The following is a 13,910-nucleotide window of genomic DNA, read 5'->3' on the forward strand; positions in this document are numbered from 1 at the left end:
AATAAATATAGCATAAGGAGCCCTAAAAAAACAGTATAAAGAGCCCTAAAAAGGGCTGCGCCTCTGGCTCAGTGGATAGCACCCCCAAAGCACCCATACTTTGTACTTATTGTTTTTTTTTTTTTTTTTTTTTTTTTTTTTTTGGCCCGGGCTAGGTTTGAACCCACCACCTCCGGCATATGGGACCGGCGCCCTACTCCTTGAGCTACAGGTGCCGCCCTATACTTTGTACTTATTGCCTGCTGGAACTTCCGCCACGGAGGCACGAGTTTCTCAATTACCCTCAGGACAGACCTCCAGAATTCCCATCTCTAACACCTCCCGGTTCCCTAAATTGAGGCCCGTCCCTAGACCTCAGCTCCCCAGACCCTTGGAGATCTCCTCCCCCACTCCCTGGTTCTTTCCACACGGAGAAGACTCCCCTTCTCAGAGTACAGGCCAGAGACACCCCAACCAGGGCAGGGAATCACCAGGGAAACACACATGAGACCGCACTGCATTTCAAAAACCCTTTATTGTAGGAACTTCAATGCAGAGCATGAGAAAAGTAATGGAAGTTTCAAAATCATAGGTGTGTTTTGTTGTGGAGATACAGTTGGTAACATGAAAGCGACTATTTACGAGGGATATTTCTGAGTAGTGGTTGATGGTGACACAAACACATCCCCAGGTAGGCAAATAGTAGGAGAGTGTGATTATTCTCTTCAAGATAGTTAACATAGCTGACTGGGTAACCAAACAATAGGGCAGTGTGTTGATTCTCATGAGATAGTTAATATACATCCCTGGGTAAGCAAATAACAAGGGAGGGTGGTTGTTCTCCTGAAGATAGTTAACATACATCATTGGGTCAGTAAATAATAGGGGAGTGTATTGATTCTCCTGAAGGTGGTGAACATAAGGCACAAGATTTATCATTGGTAATGTATCCATAAATCGCTGCTGTAAATTTCTCTTTTTTTGAGAAAGCGTCTCAAGCTGTTGCCCCAGGTAGAGTGCTGTGGCATCATGGCCAACAGCAACCTCCAAGTCTTGCATCTGAGAGATGCTTTTGCTTTCCTAATTGTACTAGAGATGGGGTCTCGCTTTTCCTTAGGCTGGTCTTGAGCTCAAGCTATCCACCTGCCTTGGCCTCCCAGAGTGCTAGGATTCCAGGTGAGAGCCACCCAGCCTGGCCTCTACTGTCAATTTTTCAAACTTCCATTCCATTTGGCAAGTAACCGCTGCAAGGATTTCTGTTGTCATTCTGTAATGTTAAGTCATAAATTTAAAACTCATACGTGGTGCTATAATTTCGGATTTCCCGGCAATGCCTAAGACAGTAGTCATATTATAAGCAGATATTAAACCACACTTCCTTACTCTTGTCGGCTGTTTCTGTTCCTTCTGAAGAAATTTATAATGTTGTTTTCGGTATCTTCAATAGACAACTGGTTGCAGAAAAATGAAGCTGTTTTGTTCAGGGTGTATGTCAGTATGTTCCTGATTAGAAATGGAATAATCTGCTTTAAGATTATTTCCACTCTAGTTTTCATTGCAGGAGGTGTTAACGGAGAAGCTAATAGCTGATGGATGAGAGAATCAACCACTTTTTCTGTCACCTTATCTATGACTTTATCTATTATAAATGAAAAAAGTACATCCATGTAAAATAATTTTAAAAAGTTTAAAAATGTAAAACAGTCCCAGCTATGGAAAGCCAGTTACCTATGAGGAACTTTAACATAAAAGAAAAACACAGAAGGCAAATCCTTAATCCAGCGAAGCACAAAAATAAGAAATCCATAATGAGTCGTCTCTCTGTTGTGTAAGTTCTGTCAGGAACAAATTCTGAAGTCTCAGGTTTAGAAGTCAGCTCTTATATAGGTATATAGCCCTAAAACAACAATATCAAGAGCCGAAAAAGAACAGCACACAGAAAGTCCTACAGCATCAACAGTCCTAAAAAATCATAGCATGTAGAATCCAAAGAAAACATAGCAAAAAGTGCCCTGAAAAGTACCATAAATAGTCCTAAAACAATAGCACCAAGAGCCCAAAAAGAATAGCACACAGAAAGTCTTAACAGCATTAACAGTCCTACAAAAATCATAGCATGTAGAATCCAAAAAACAATAGCAAAAAGTGCCCTAAAAACTACCATAAATGGTCCTAAAACAATAGCAATAGGTGCACAAAAAGAACAGCACACAGAAAGTCCTAACAGCGTCAACAGTCCTACAAAAGTCATAGCATGTAGAATCCAAAAACAACATAGCAAAAAGTGCCCTAAAAACTACCATAAATACACCTAAAACAATAGCACCAGGTGCACAAAAAGAACAGCACACAGAAAGTCCTAACAGCATCAACAGTCCTACAAAAATCATAGCATGTAGAATCCAAAGAAAACATAGCAAAAAGTGCCCTAAAAAGCACCATAAATAGTCCTAAAACTATAGCACCAAGAGCCCAAAAAGAACAGCACACAGAAAGTCCTAACAGCATCAACAGTCCTACAAAAGTCATAGCATGTAGAATCCAAAAACAACATAGCAAAAAGTGCCCTAAAAACTGCCATAAATACACCTAAAACAGTACCACCAGGTGCACAAAAAGAACAGCACCCAGAAAGTCCTAACAGCATCAACAGTCCTACAAAAATCATAGCATGTAGAAACCAAAGAAAACATAGCAAAAAGTGCCGTAAAAACTACCATAAATAGTCCTAAAACAATAGCACCAGGTGCACAAAAAGAACAGCACACAGAAAGTCCTAACAGAATCAACAGTCCTAAAAAGTCATAGCATGTAGAATCCAAAAAAACATAGCAAAAAGTGCCCTAAAACTGCCATAAATAGACCTAAAACAATAGCACCAGGTGCACAAAAACAACAGCACACAGAAAGTCCTAACAGCATCAACAGTCCTAAAAAGTCATAGCATGTAGAATCCAAAAACAACATAGCAAAAAGTGCCCTAAAAACTACCATAAATAGACCTAAAACTATAGCACCAGGTGCACAAAAAGAACAGCACACAGAAAGTCCTAACAGCATCAACAGTCCTACAAAAGTCATAGCATGTAGAATCCAAAAACAACATAGCAAAAAGTGCCCTAAAAACTACCATAAATAGACCTAAAACTATAGCACCAGGTGCACAAAAAGAACAGCACACAGAAAGTCCGGACAGCATCAACAGTCCTACAAAAATCATAGCATGTAGAATCCAAAAAAAAATAGCAAAAAGTGCCCTAAAAACTACCATAAATAGACCTAAAACAATAGCACCAGGTGCACAAAAAGAACAGCACACAGAAAGTCCTAACAGCATCAACAGTCCTACAAAAGTCATAGCATGTAGAAGCCAAAAACAACATAGCAAAAAGTGCCCTAAAAACTACCATAAATACACCTAAAACAATAGCACCAGGTGCACAAAAAGAACAGCACACAGAAAGTCCTAACAGCATCAACAGTCCTACAAAAGTCATAGCATGTAGAATCAAAAAAAAAATAGCGAAAAGTGCCCTAAAAACTACCATAAATAGACCTAAAACTATAGCACCAGGTGCACAAAAAGAACAGCACACAGAAAGTCCTAACAGCATCAACAGTCCTACAAAAGTCATAGTATGTAGAATCCAAAGAAAACATAGCAAAAAGTGCCCTAAAAACTACCATAAATAGACCTAAAACTATAGCACCAGGTGCACAAAAAGAACAGCACACAGAAAGTCCGGACAGCATCAACAGTCCTACAAAAATCATAGCATGTAGAATCCAAAAAAAAATAGCAAAAAGTGCCCTAAAAACTACCATAAATAGACCTAAAACAATAGCACCAGGTGCACAAAAAGAACAGCACACAGAAAGTCCTAACAGCATCAACAGTCCTACAAAAGTCATAGCATGTAGAAGCCAAAAACAACATAGCAAAAAGTGCCCTAAAAACTACCATAAATACACCTAAAACAATAGCACCAGGTGCACAAAAAGAACAGCACACAGAAAGTCCTAACAGCATCAACAGTCCTACAAAAGTCATAGCATGTAGAATCAAAAAAAAAATAGCGAAAAGTGCCCTAAAAACTACCATAAATAGACCTAAAACTATAGCACCAGGTGCACAAAAAGAACAGCACACAGAAAGTCCTAACAGCATCAACAGTCCTACAAAAGTCATAGCATGTAGAATCAAAAAAAAAATAGCGAAAAGTGCCCTAAAAACTACCATAAATAGACGTAAAACTATAGCACCAGGTGCACAAAAAGAACAGCACACAGAAAGTCCTAACAGCATCAACAGTCCTACAAAAGTCATAGCATGTAGAATCAAAAAAAAAATAGCGAAAAGTGCCCTAAAAACAACCATAAATAGACCTAAAACTATAGCACCAGGTGCACAAAAAGAACAGCACACAGAAAGTCCTAACAGCATCAACAGTCCTACAAAAATCATAGCATGTAGAATCCAAGAAAAAATAGCAAAAAGTGCCCTAAAAACTACCATAAATAGACCTAAAACAATAGCACCAGGTGCACAAAAAGAACAGCACACAGAAAGTCCTAACAGCATCAACAGTCCTACAAAAGTCATAGCATGTAGAATCCAAAAACAACATAGCAAAAAGTGCCCTAAAAACTACCATAAATACACCTAAAACAATAGCACCAGGTGCACAAAAAGAACAGCACACAGAAAGTCCTAACAGCATCAACAGTCCTACAAAAATCATAGCATGTAGAATCCAAAAAAAAACAGCAAAAAGTGCCCTAAAAAGTACCATAAATAGTCCTAAAACAATAGCACCAAGACCCAAAAAGAACATCACACAGAAAGTCCTAACAGCATCAACAGTCCTATAAAAATCATAGTATGTAGAATCCAAAGAAAACATAGCAAAAAGTGCCCTAAAAAGTACCATAAATAGTCCTAAAACAATAGCACCAGGTGCACAAAAACAACCGCACACCGAAAGTCCTAACAGCATCAACAGTCCTACAAAAATCATAGCATGTAGAATCCAAAAAAACATAGCAATAAGTGCCCTAAAAACTACCATAAATAGTCCTAAAACAATAGCACCAAGAGCCCAAAAAGAACAGCACACAGAATGTCCTACAGCATCAACAGTCCTAAGGCGCCCGCACTGTATGCCGGAGGTGGTGGGTTCAAACCCAGCCCCCACCAAAAACTGCAAAACAAAAAAAAAAGAAAAAAAAAAATCATAGCATGTAGAATCCAAAAAAAATAGCAAAAAGTGCCCTAAAAACTACCATAAATGGTCCTAAAACAATAGCACCAGGTGCACAAAAAGAATAGCACCCAGAATATCCTAACAGCATCAACAGTCCTACAAAAATCATAGCATGTAGAATCCAAAGAAAACATAGCAAGCCTGCCCTAAAAATTACCATAACCGGGGCTGGGTTTGAACCCGGCACCTCCAGCATATGGGACCGGCGCCCTACTCCTTGAGCTACAGGCACCACCCCATGCTATGATTTTCGTAGGACTGTTGATGCTGTTAGGACTTTCTGTGTGCTGTTCTTTTTGTGCACACGGCCCTGCAAGTTGACAACATTTTGTATTTCTTCTCACTATAGTTTGATAATCACTGGATTGATACCGTGATCTTTTGTTCCTTCTGTATTTATAAATGAAAGACCTTTTTTTAGTGTTTCTAAACATAAAATCTACTTGGTTTGAAGTCAAGTGGTATTTAGCACTTTCCATGCTGTTCTTTTAGGGCTCCTTATGGTATTTTTTTTTTTTTTTTTTTAGGGCTCTTGATGCTTATTTTTAGGACTTTTTTTTTAGGTCACTAGACAATTAAACTTTTATTGAAGCTTAAATGTGGTACAGAAATACATTTCAACTGATTTAAGTCCAACACCAAAAAGGGAGAAACTTTGGGACGTAAACTTTCCCTCCTCTATCATACTAAGATGAAATTAGATTAATATTCAATCTAGTTTTCTCTTTTCCAGGCTTTGTTCCACACCAATGTGTAGGTTTTCAATTAGAATTCTTAAATCTGTTAGGAAAAAAAAATCAGACCTCAAGCCAATAATCAGGTCTACTGGGATACTGCTCAAAAACAAAATCACTTTGAGCATTAGTCCTGAAAACAGAACACCCAAAAACATTAGGTGCTATGCTCATTACAGAATCAAACTGATCACGCTGACTGAAAACTTCCTCAATGAAACTCTCAATCAACATACTTAAACTCAGTTGAAAGTGTTCCATACCACTTGACTTCAAACCAAGTAGATTTTATGTTTAGACTCACTAATAAAGGTGTTTCATTTATAAATACAGAAGGAACAAAAGATCACGGTATCAATCCAGTGATTATCAAACTACAGTGAGAAGAAATACAAAATGTCGTCAACTGTGCTGTTGGCTTCCTTGCTTGCATGACTCAGCATTTGCACTTACAGTTAAAAGATGCCGACTCTAGAGAGCCTCTCTTTCAGTCATTGCCTGAGCACTTATTTATTCACTCATTCATATACTCTGCTTCATGGTGTTTATCTCAATAACCTGGATGATTCTCCCTCTAGGCAGTTGCTCATTTCATCCTGTGAATTGCCTGGTGACAGAAAACCAAACTTAGAGAACACAGGAAGTCAGAACACTCACATGCATCACAAAGTGACAGAAGTTCAGTCCCAAGATGAAAAAGACATTGATTTTGCTTGGAACCCAACTTTACAGCATATGATTAGTGGAAACGGCTGCTAAAGTAGAAGTGAACATCAATGATCCAAGCTGACCTGACTTACTGAATCTAGTATGAACTTTATGTTAAACTTTCTCTGGAATCCTCTTAATAATAAAAACCCTTTTGGTCGGCGCCTGTGCTCAGTCGGTAAGGCGCCGGCCCCATATACCGAGGGTGGCAGGTTCAAACCCGGCCCCGGCCAAACTGCAACCAAAAAATAGCTGGGCGTTGTGGCGGGCGCCTGTAGTCCCAGCTACTCGGGAGGCTGAGGCAAGAGAATCGCTTAAGCCCAGGAGTTGGAGGTTGCTGTGAGCTGTGTGATGCCATGGCACTCTACTGAGGGCCATAAAGTGAGACTCTGTCTCTACTAAAAAAAAATAATAATAATAATAATAACCATTTTATTACTATTTAGCAAGTGAAGTAAAGGCTAATCTCATTAACTGGTGAGTACAGAATTACATTAAAGGAAAGTACTACCAAATCCAAAGGGGGGGGTGGGACCAGATATGTAGCAGCACCCCTCGCCCCCTACCATAAGAATGTGACCTTTTGTAACTGTCCTACGAAATAGCCCCAAGCTGAAGCAGATAACCGGTAACTGGTTCTGAAAGAAAAAAAACTAAGCAAATGTTTGACTGCTGATCTTGTCTTAAGATAGATGAGTAATGAACCAGAGTTCTTCTTATCTGGAAAAGCCCCTATATCTGCTACCCCTCCCTAAAGCCCCTGCTATGTCTCCTACCCCTCCCTAAAGCCCCTGCTATGTCTGCTGCCCCTCCCTACTTTGTGGTTTTTGCCTTTATAAGCTTGTAAAAACTGCTGTTCAGGGCTTGACTTCTCGGCTCCTAAAAGAGTTGTGAGTCAAGTCCCAGCATGCTGGAATAAAATCCTCTTGCGTTTTGCATCAAGCGCCGTCTCTTGCGGTTGATTGGGGGGTCGTCAGAGCTCAGGGCAGAGTGGGGGGTCCTGCCCCAAGTCTTTCATTTGGGGGCTCTCCCAGGATTTGACGACCACCCTTCACCTGCAGAGTTGACCTTGGAGGTAAGAAAGGGGTACCCCGAAAACTGTCTGGTCTGTGTCTTCAGTCTTTTGTTTGACTTTCTGTGCGCACTTTCGGTTTTGCAGCCGTCCGGCACCTCGTGAGAGTGGCCGGACAGTGGTCAGTAGACGTGCCTGGAGGACCACAGGCTGAAATCCTGGGGGACGCCCCAGGAACTGAGGAGAACCAGGGACGCCTGGTTGTCTCCTGCTGTAAGGGCGCTGATCGAGTCCGGTTGTTCGATCAAAAATTACGGGAAACGTGCCCGTCTGATTCTGTTGTAGGCTTGTGAGGGACCAAGTGTGGTAGGTAGGTCCTTGTATCTGTAATATGTCTGTTATTCCTGTTATTTGTGTTTCTGACATATCTACTGATGATGGGACAGACTGTAACAACCCCTCTGAGTTTGACTCTAGATCATTGGACTGAAGTGAAGAGAAGAGGTCATGACCTGTCAGTAGAGGTTAAAAAAGGCCCATGGCAGACTTTCTACTCCTCAGAGTGGCCCACTTTTAACGTCGGCTGGCCCTCAGGAGGAACCTTTGACTTATCTCTTATTTTTGCTATCAAAAAGATTGTTTTTCAGAGAGGATCGGGAGCCCATCTGGATCAACAACCTTACATCTTTGTCTGGCAGGACCTGGTGCAGAATCCGCCCCCCTGGGTTCGGCCATGGACTGCCACATCCAGGCCCCCGTCTAATCATCGGGTGCTCACTGTCCAATCTTCCGGTTCCAGAAAAGGGAGCGACAGCTCGGACCCCCCTAAGAAGATCTACCCGGAAATTCAGACTGATCATCTTCTCCTCAACCCTCCGCCCCCTCCGCCCCCATACCCTCCCGCCTTGGCTCCTGTCAGGGGGCAGGGAGGACCAGCATCGCCGGATCCGGCGATTGCCCCCTCTGCACCTCCGGGGGAACCTTCACTGGGGCCCGCACAAGGTACCAGGAGTCACCGGCGGGAAGGAATGTCTCCCGACACTACTGTTGCCCTGCCCCTGAGGGCATACGGCCCCCTGCCGGTGGCAACAGATGAGGGACCACCTCCTCTCCAGCCCCTCCAGTACTGGCCATTTTCTTCCGCAGACCTGTATAACTGGAAAACTAATCACCCCCCTTTTTCAGAAGACCCCCAACGCCTGACTGGGCTGGTACAGTCCCTGATGTTCTCTCATCAGCCCACATGGGATGACTGCCAGCAGCTCATACAGACTCTCTTCACTACTGAAGAGAGGGAAAGGATTTTACTAGAAGCTAGGAAGAATGTATTCGGGGCGGACGGGCGTCCTACCCAGCTCCCCAACATCATCGAGGCTGCCTTTCCCCTCTCCAGACCTGACTGGGACTTCAACACGGCAGAAGGTAGGGAGCGACTGACAGTCTATCGCCAGGCTCTAGTGGCTGGCCTCCGTGGGGCGGCAAGATGCCCCACTAATTTGGCTAAGGTAAGAGAAGTAATACAGGGGGCCACGGAACCCCCCCTCAGTGTTTCTTGAGCGCCTAATGGAAGCTTTTAGGCGCTACACCCCATTTGACCCTGCCTCTGAAGGACAGAGGGCTTCCGTGGCTATGACTTTCATAGGGCAGTCAGCTGTAGACATTAAAAGAAAGCTGCAGAGGATTGAAGGATTGCAGGACTATACCTTGCAGGATTTAGTTAAGGAAGCTGAGAAAGTATACCATAAAAGAGAAACTGAGGAAGAAAAAGAGCAGAGAAAAGAGAAAGAGAGAGAGGAAAGGGAAAATAAGAGAGACCGAAGACAGGAGAAAAACTTAACACGGATTTTGGCCGCAGTAGTAGGGGAGAAGAGCCAAGAACAGACCCAAGGTAGAACTAAGAAGTCAGGTAACCTGGGCAACCGCGTCCCGTTAGATAAGGATCAATGTGCCTACTGTAAGGAGAAGGGGCACTGGGCCAGGGAATGTCCTAAAAAAAGGAAGAAAGAACTCTCCAAGAAAGTACTGGCCTTAGAGGAAGAAGAAGATTAGCGGGGACGGGACTCGGAACCCCTCCCCGAGCCTAGGGTAATACTTAAGGTGGAGGGGAAGCCAGTTGAGTTCCTAGTAGACACCAGAGCTCAACACTCAGTCCTACTCGAACCATCAGGACCCGTCTCCAAGAAAAAATCTTGGGTTGTAGGGGCCACAGGGCATCAGCAGTACTCATGGACTACCCGAAGATCAGTAGATCTGGGAGTGGGACGGGTAACCCACTCGTTCTTAATTATCCCTGAGTGCCCTGCGCCCCTCCTCGGGAGAGATTTACTCACCAAAATGGAAGCCCAGATCACTTTCACTCCTGATGGCCCAGAGGTAACCCAGAATAAGAGAGTAACAGCCCTGACCATGCATTTGGAGGATGAACATAGACTCTTTGAAAAGCAGTGGGAGAAAGGGACTAGTCTCATACATGACTGGCTAGAAAAATATCCCGGGGCGTGGGCCGAAACTGCCGGAATTGGACTGGCCGCAAAAAGGCCGCCTATAGTCATAGAACTCAAAACTACTTCCACTCCTGTGGCAGTGCGCCAGTATCCTATGACTAGGGAAGCTCGGGAAGGAATTAGGCCTCACATTCAGCATCTCCTACAGCCGGGCATACTAGTAAAGTGCCAGTCACCATAGAACACCTCCTTATTACCCGTCAAAAAACCTGGCACAGGAGACTATTGCCCTGTGCAGGACTTGAGAGAAGTAAACAAGCAGGCACAAGACATCCACCCCACCGTGCCTAACCCTTATAATCTGTTAAGCTCTCTCCCTCCAAACCATATCTGGTACACTGTCCTGGATTTGAAGGATGCCTTCTTCTGCCTCCGACTACACTCCTCTAGCCAGAACATCTTCGCATTTGAATGGAGAGACCCGGACTCTGGAATGACGGGGCAATTGACATGGACCTGACTTCCACAGGGGTTCAAGAACTCCCCAACCATCTTTGATGAAGCCCTCCACCAAGACCTAGCTCACTTTCGCGCCAGCCACCCTCAGGTAACACTCCTACAATATGTAGATGACTTACTACTAGCTGGAACGACAAAGGAAGAGTGCCATCGGGGCACAGAACTGTTACTGGAAGAGCTAGCCCGCTTAGGATATCGAGCCTCCGCCAAGAAAGCCCAGATCTGCCAGAAAGAGGTAACGTACCTGGGTTACACCCTAAGAGGAGGGCAGAGATGGTTAACGGAAGCCAGGAAGCATACTGTGACTCAGATTCCAGTTCCCCGCTCTCCCCGCCAGGTGCGAGAATTCTTAGGGACTGCGGGGTTCTGCCGCTTATGGATACCGGGGTTTGCTACTCTGGCAGCCCCCCTCTACCCTTTGACCAAGGAAAGCACTCCCTTCGAGTGGGGTGCCAGCCAACAGTGGGCCTTTGACAACATTAAAAAGGCCTTATTATCAGCCCCGGCCCTGGCTCTACCAGATGTAACAAAGCCAGCCCTTTGTCCTATACGTAGATGAGAAGAGAGGAGTGGCCCAAGGGGTGCTGACGCAGCCTTTAGGGCCATGGAAAAGACCGTAGCATACCTCTCCAAGAAATTAAACCCCATTGCTAGTGGTTGGCCAGCCTGTCTGAGGTCTGTGGCGGCAGTGGCGGTACTGGTAAAAGATGCAGACAAACTGACTATGGGGCAGAAGTTGACAGTCATTGCCCCCCATGCCTTAGGAAGCATCATCAGACAGCCCCCTGACCGGTGGCTGTCCAATGCCCACATGACACACTACCAGAGTCTCCTATTAAATGGAGACAGAGTCCAGTTTGGCCCGCCTGTCATCCTCAACCCAGCTACCCTACTACCTGATACCTCTGTCCGGGAGGATGTATTACACACATGCCAAGAAGTACTGGCTGAGGAGACTGGAACTCGGAGGGACCTCTGTGATCAGCCCCTGCCGGATGCCCAATTAACCTGGTTCACTGATGGGAGCAGCTCCATAATAGAAGGTAAAAGGGTGGCCGGGGCGGCGGTGGTGGACGATAAGCAGACCATCTGGGCAAGCAGTCTGCCTGAAGGGACGTCGGCCCAGAAGGCCGAGCTGGTCACCTTGACCCAGGCCTTACGTTTGGCAGAAGGAAAAAAAAGTTAACATATACACCGATAGCAGGTATGCTTTTGCTATAGCCCATGTCCATGGGGCCATTTACAGACAGCAAGGACTGTTAACTTCAGCAGGAAAAGAAATTAAACACAGGGAAGAAATCCTAAGTCTACTGGAGGCTGTTCACCTCCCTAAGAGGGTGGCCATAATCCACTGCCCTGGACATCAGAAAGGGGGTCCAGAGTTGCCGAGAGAAACCAAAGAGCCGACTGAGAAGCTAAGCTAGCGGCTCAAGGGCTCAACATCCTACCGCTATATGAAAACACTTTAAGGCCTAGCCTTAAAGAAATAGCACCCCCCCCTTATCAAAAACTTTAAATATGCAGCTGTAAAAGAGTGCAGACCTTGCCAATTAGTACCTCAGGGAAAGTGACTCCAAGGGGATCGCCCTGAAAGCTACTGGGAAACAGATTTTACAGAGATTAAGCCGGCTAAGTACGGATACAAGTACTTGCTAGTGTTCATAGACACTTTCTCAGGATGGGTCGAAGCTTTTCCTACAAAGAGGGAGACTGCTCAAGTTGAGGCCAAAATAATATTAGAAGAGATTTTTCCAAGATTTGGGCTACCCAAAGTAATCGGATCCAACAACGGTCCCGCTTTTGTTGCCCAGGTTAGTCAGGGTTTGGCCAAAATCCTGGGGCTTGAATAGAAATTACATTGTGCTTATTGGCCCCAGAGCTCAGGGCAGGTAGAGAGGATGAATAGAACCCTAAAAGAGGCCATGACTAAATTATCCTTAGAGACTGGCATTACTGACTGGACAGTCCTCCTTCCCTTTACCCTGTTCCATGTGCGCAACATCCCTAGTATATGGAGCTTACCCCCCGCTCGTTGCCATGCAGCACCTCCCTTCCCCAGAATCTTACTCCTCTCAATCTCTATACACCAGATTAAAAGCCCTTGAAACCAGATTAAAAGCCCTTGAAACTGTGCAAAAGAAAGTGTGGAGCCGGCTGATCGAAGCCTACAAGCCCGGAGATCTGCAAATACCTCACCAGTTCCAGGTTGGAGATTCGGTGTACATCCGGCGCCACCGGACAGCCAACCTTGAACCACAGTGGAAAGGACCATAGCCAGAAGTTCCATGATTAGAACTTCCCAAAAAACAAATGGGGGAATGAAGGAAAGTACTACCAAATCCAAAGAGGGGGGGTGGGACCAGATATGTAGCAGCACCCCTCGCCCCCTACCATAAGAATGTGACCTTTTGTAACTGTCCTAGGAAATAGCCCCGAGCTGAAGCAGATAACCGGTAACTGGTTCTGAAAGAAAAAAGCTAAGCAAATGTTTGACTGCTGATCTTGTCTTAAGATAGATGAGTAATGAACCAGAGTTCTTATCTGGAAAAGCCCCTATGTCTGCTACCCCTCCCTAAAGCCCCTGCTATGTCTCCTACCCCTCCCTAAAGCCCCTGCTATGTCTGCTACTCCTCCCTACTTTATGTTTTTTGCCTTTATAAGCTTGTAAAAACTGCTGTTCAGGGCTTGACTTCTCGGCTCCTAAAAGAGTTGTGAGTCAAGTCCCAGCATGCTGGAATAAAATCCTCTTGCGTTTTGCATCAAGTGCCGTCTCTTGCGGTTGATTGGAGGGTCGTCAGAGCTCAGGGCAGAGTGGGGGGTCCTGCCCCAAGTCTTTCAACATAAGATTTCCCCAGTTCACCCAATACACCCTAGTCTCCACCCATAATTCTCTGTGGGTCTTCCTTGCTGATCAGCACTGGAGAAGTTTATTTTGGTGACTGTCATCCAACAGAATCCCTACCAGTAAAAAGAAGGCCAAATTCCCATGCCCTGAAAAGAAAATTAAGCCTATCTCCCCTTTTCTCCATCTGGGGTGTAAGATTTGTACGTCAACCACGGTGTTGACAGTGCATTGTTTTATGTGGAGGGCTTGGGGGAGACCGCATGGTGAGGGTGGAAATCAATTACAGGAGTCTAAATGCACAGACCAATAATTTTAAAATAGTAATATGCAAAATACGTAACTGGAATCGTTTTAAGAGGACCCAACTTGTGGAAGGAAAACTTTAATAACTGCTGTTGCAAAAAA

At 44.5% G+C, this 13,910-nt stretch overlaps 1 protein-coding gene across 1 annotated transcript; it reads left to right on the forward strand.

Annotated features, from left to right (window-relative positions):
* Positions 1-8,134: 8,134 nt before the first annotated feature.
* LOC128596591 (uncharacterized) lies at positions 8,135-11,301 on the forward strand. Its single transcript, XM_053606163.1, is given in 3 exon segments — positions 8,135-9,220; positions 9,222-10,915; positions 11,295-11,301. Coding segments are annotated over 3 exon segments (2,787 nt in total).
* The last annotated feature ends 2,609 nt before the right edge of the window (positions 11,302-13,910 follow it).

Source organism: Nycticebus coucang, chromosome 10 (genome assembly GCF_027406575.1).
Source record: "Nycticebus coucang isolate mNycCou1 chromosome 10, mNycCou1.pri, whole genome shotgun sequence".
NCBI lineage: Eukaryota > Metazoa > Chordata > Mammalia > Primates > Lorisidae > Nycticebus > Nycticebus coucang.